At 34.9% G+C, this 4,538-nt stretch overlaps 1 protein-coding gene across 1 annotated transcript; it reads left to right on the top strand.

Annotated features, from left to right (window-relative positions):
- The first annotated feature begins 452 nt into the window (after positions 1 to 452).
- On the top strand, positions 453 to 2,171 carry LOC113082120 (uncharacterized). Its single transcript, XM_026253993.1, has 3 exons — positions 453 to 560; positions 642 to 695; positions 1,125 to 2,171. Exons 1-3 carry the CDS (start codon positions 515 to 517, stop codon positions 1,664 to 1,666), a joined length of 642 nt encoding a protein of 213 aa, XP_026109778.1. The 5' UTR covers positions 453 to 514; the 3' UTR covers positions 1,667 to 2,171.
- Positions 2,172 to 4,538: the final 2,367 nt, after the last annotated feature.

The raw sequence follows: 4,538 nt of genomic DNA, 5'->3' as shown, positions 1-4,538 counted from the left end.
CTAACAGGGGCGTAGCCATCCTTTCAGAAGTGAGGGGGCAGAAATTGGCTAAGTCAAATAGACTGAAAATTAATTATAATAAAAACACATAAACTATATATTGTCGCAAATGTGCATGTATTTCCTTCACATTTTTATACAGCTTAGCTACAGAGAAAGCTGGATGCTTTTGCCCATTTTAGGGAAAAAGTTATTTAATGAACCTTTGAAATATCTAAAGGAAACTGGACATGGAATCTCCATGGAGTCTTTACAGTGGAAAAAAAAGTATTTTTTTAAAAGTGTTAATAAAAGTTCTCTAAACTAAGAAAACTTTTTTTTAGGAGCTGTTCCCAGCATTAGCAAATTCTTAACAGACAAAACGTAGCATCAAAATGCTAATTTACTGGTAATTAAACCCACTGCAGGACTTCTCGTTTTTGGCTTTCACTTTCAGTTGCTGCCCCTATATATACAGTATACAAGGACACTCCACCAAAGACTCATAGATTGTGTTAACTTGTGGCATACTACAATGTCTAAAAGACTGGAGTTAAGCCACGATGGACATGACGAATGTGGTAAGTGTATTTTAATACAAAGCTAGTTTTCTACACATTTGTGTGATTATCACTGCATTAAAGATAATGTTTTATTTTCAGATGAAGACATTAGACCTGATACCAGACATTTTAACCATGGACATGAAGAAAACAGTAAGTGTATTGTAGTAGTTGGTCTATATTTCTAACACAGACATTGCACAAACTCTACATTTTAGTGTTATTTGTTAATTTATTTATTCTATTTTGTGTATTCATGTACTTCTTTTGGTTCTCAGTGTAGTTTGTTTGAAATACGTCTCTTTATTAAATCAAAAATATATTATATATTATGTAAAAATATATTATTACTCACCTATTATGAAGATGTAGGCAATCCAAATCTCAGATTGAATCCGACCAAATGCAGAAATATTAGCATGCAAAGTTGTGTAATAGCAACTCGTCACATTTAGTGTTCTAATGTTGAGCATTAAATGGTGTACATATATATATATATATATATATATATATATAAGCTTGTTGTTTTTCTAAACACCTGTCTGTTTGCACTGCATTAAAGCTCATCGGTTTCATTTACAGGTGAAGAGTTAGACATGCTGTCTACCAAACAGTGGCAGAAAGATGGCATGAATGAAATTGATGAGGATACTATCAAAAAGTCAGAAGCGCAAAATACGAAATCTTTACTGGGCATAATTGACACGTACGACAGACCAGCGAGTGCCAATGCAGAAGGAGGTTATGCTGAACAAGGCTTATATGCATCAGGTTTTGAAAACAAACCAGGAAAGAGGCTTCCCAAGGCTGGATACCTTGCAGAAGCAGGAGTTGGACGAGCTCGTGCTGAATACAGTATATTTGAGGCTGAAGCCAAAGGTCCAAGTGCCTCATTTGGTGTCGAAGCCAAAGAGGGTAAACTCGGAGCAATGGCTCGAGCTGAAATCGCCAGTGCATCAGCTAAAGCCGGTCCAGTTGGTGTGAAAGTGGGACTAGGCTTTGACACAGGTGCATCTATTGGTTTGGGTGGGGTGGAGGCCAAAATCCTTGGATTTGGATTCTCATTTGGTTCAAAGATGGGAGTATCCTTGCTGGGTTCAGAAGTGTCATTTTCATTCTTTTAGCCACAACAGGTATTAATTACCTTTGAATATTTATGTATAACATTTTACTATAAATTTATCCTAAAATCACCACTGCAGAATCGTCTGCACATTTATTTGGTGCAGGTCTTCCTGACGCAACCTAGCACTGACATTCTGAAAACCCATTTACAATTACTTATATTTAACCCACTTAATTAAGCATTCAAATTGTTCTCTATATTTAAACATGAGTGTTATTGTTGCATATCACTTTTTATAATTCATTAATATCTCTAATGTGTGCTGTTATCACATTGTAAGTCTCATTCCTGTCCTCATTTAGGAACATGTTATCTGTCAAAATGTTTAATTTAGTTTTGTATCTTATAATATACTGTTTTGTTTCTCTTAATACTACTATTCTTTAAATCGAGTTGGTGTGTCAATCTCTTTATTATTACAATGTGCTTATTGCTGTGTTTTTCTAAACTTGCTAAAATATTATACAGTACTTTAAATCACAATAAAATCAATGAAAACCTGTTAGGGTCTGTTATTGGGACGTCTTGTTAAATGCCCAGTTCCTTTGTTTGTTTGTTTTTTCGATTGCCCTTGAAACTCCCATGAGCTCTGTGTTCTGAGCTGTGCCTGGAAATGACTTTCTTTTCCATGATCTGCTTGTTTCAGAGTCTCTGTTTTCAGCAACCCATGTGTGTGTGTTCAGGAGAGCAGACATACATTTGTGTTGCATTTTATTTTATTTTATATTCATTTATTCTTTCATTTATTTTTTTAATTAATCATCTATCATTTTATCATTTAAATAAAAATTATTTGATCATTTGTCATTTATATTATGCATTTAAATATTATTATTACCATTTTTCTTCTATCCTTATTGTTATAATCTTGGAGATAATTTTTTTCATGAGTAAGAGATAAGAGAATGTCTCCTTTTCAAGGTTTTTAACATCACATGTTGTGAAGACGAAGACCTCTAATACAGTTTTGGGTACCATATTTTTTGACATGATCTGAATGGATTGGATCTGATTTAAAGATCTGTACTAACAAAGTGCAATCCAAAAATTGTCACAATACATTATATATATATGTATTAGGGATGCACCGATACCACTTTTTCCATTACTCGCCCGATAACGATACTTTTGTTTTTGGTACTTGCCGATAACGAGTACCGATACCGATATTTTTATTGCATTTGTAAAAAAAAAATTAATATTGGGTAGAGAAACCAAAGGAGTATGTATAATGTTAGCTGGTTAACTTCATTTATTAAGTAGATACAGTCAAACCAAAATTTATTCAAAACACACCTTTAACATCACACATTATCACAGTTTAATCTCTATAGTTTAGAAGATGGTAATAAAATATCACAAGAACTCAGAGTTAAACTGTGCAAGAATCTTGATAATGTTAGATGTCTATCAATACTTAGTGAGGCAAACCTTAGCTTTAATGACTGCTTGTTGTCTCCTGGCCGTGCTGTCATCCAGGTTCATTTAGGTGAAATAACTATAGGTGACTTAAGGTTCAAAGCAGTTGTAAAATTTTATTTGCAATCAGAATAGTTTTTTTCCAAGATACAAAATACTGTATTTATATTTTGTTTTCTGTTTAAACTGAGGTATTTTGTCTCTTTATTTTATGTAAACACACACAAACAAATCAAATTCTAAATGTAATGCTTAATTTAATACTTAATGATAATGTGTTACAGATTAAGAAAAAGTATTATGAAAGTCAAATAAAGGAGACAAGTTATGGTACTATGTTTTTTTTTAATTATTATTATTGATTAAGCCTTATTTATAGTCACCTCCTATTTTATGATTTAAAAAATATGCTTATGTTGAAATCAGAGATGCTCAAACGTCCTTTGCCCAGTGACGGTGGTGGAAAACTTCTCCCACTTGTCTGGTAAGAAATTAATTCCTTAAATTTTTTATATAGCGCTTTTCTAGACACTCAAAGCGCTTACATAGACAGGGGGTATCTCCTCATCCACCACCAGTGTGCAGCATCCACCTGGATGATGCGACGGCAGCCATAGTGCGCCAGAACGCCCACCACACACCAGCTTTCTGGTGGAGAGGAGACGGAGTGATGAAGCCAATCAGCAGATATGGGGATTGTTAGGAGGCCATGATGGTCAGAGGCCAATAGGGGAATTTAGCCAGGATGCCGAGGTCACACCTCTACTCTTTTCGAAAGACATCCTGGGATTTTTAATGACCACAGAGAGTCAGGACCTTGGTTTAACGTCTAATCCGAAGGAAGGTGCATGTTGACAGTATAGTGTCCCCATCACTACACTGGGGCGCTAGGACCCACACAGACCACAGGGTGAGCACCCCCTGCTGGCCTCACTAGCACCTCTTCAAGCAGCAACCTAGTTTTCTCAGGAGGTCTCCCATCCAGCTACTGACCAGGCTCAGCCCTGCTTAGCTTCAGTGGGCAACCAGTCTTGGGCTCCAGGGTGATATGTCTATATCTACACCATAGGGATTAAACAATGATTACTATAGAAACAATTCAGGACATAATCAGAAACCAAAGCAACCAAAAAAACTGAAACATAAGGAACGAGAAAACAAAAACAAATGAATTAAATTAATATAAAGATTTCTGTCTCTGGATAAAAATGTTGCACTCCTCAATATAAGGGCGTTACAGAAAAGTGTTTATTAAGGTGTAAAAAAAAAATTTGGATTTGGACGATTCAATCTGAAGAAGATCATTCATATCTAGTGATGAAGGAAATTAAGCTTTGCAAAACTTCAAATTACTAATGACTAATGCTTAGAAAATTACTTCCATGTATTTTTATCGTCAGGCCCTCCAAGATTTGTTTCTTCATTGGAACAAATTTGGAGAAATGTTTTTA

Source organism: Carassius auratus, unplaced genomic scaffold, assembly GCF_003368295.1.
Source record: "Carassius auratus strain Wakin unplaced genomic scaffold, ASM336829v1 scaf_tig00035708, whole genome shotgun sequence".
Lineage (NCBI taxonomy): Eukaryota > Metazoa > Chordata > Actinopteri > Cypriniformes > Cyprinidae > Carassius > Carassius auratus.
This window is presented reverse-complemented; position numbering and strand designations above follow the sequence as displayed.

What these genes read in the sequence shown, in the direction of transcription:
- LOC113082120 (XM_026253993.1), top strand. Translation starts at nt 515, where the DNA reads ATGTCTAAAAGACTGGAGTTAAGCCACGATGGACATGACGAATGTG. An exon ending in CGATGGACATGACGAATGTG is followed by an intron (nt 561 to 641) that starts GTAAGTGTATTT and finishes TTTTATTTTCAG; the next exon opens with ATGAAGACATTAGACCTGAT. An exon ending in CCATGGACATGAAGAAAACA is followed by an intron (nt 696 to 1,124) that starts GTAAGTGTATTG and finishes TTTCATTTACAG; the next exon opens with GTGAAGAGTTAGACATGCTG.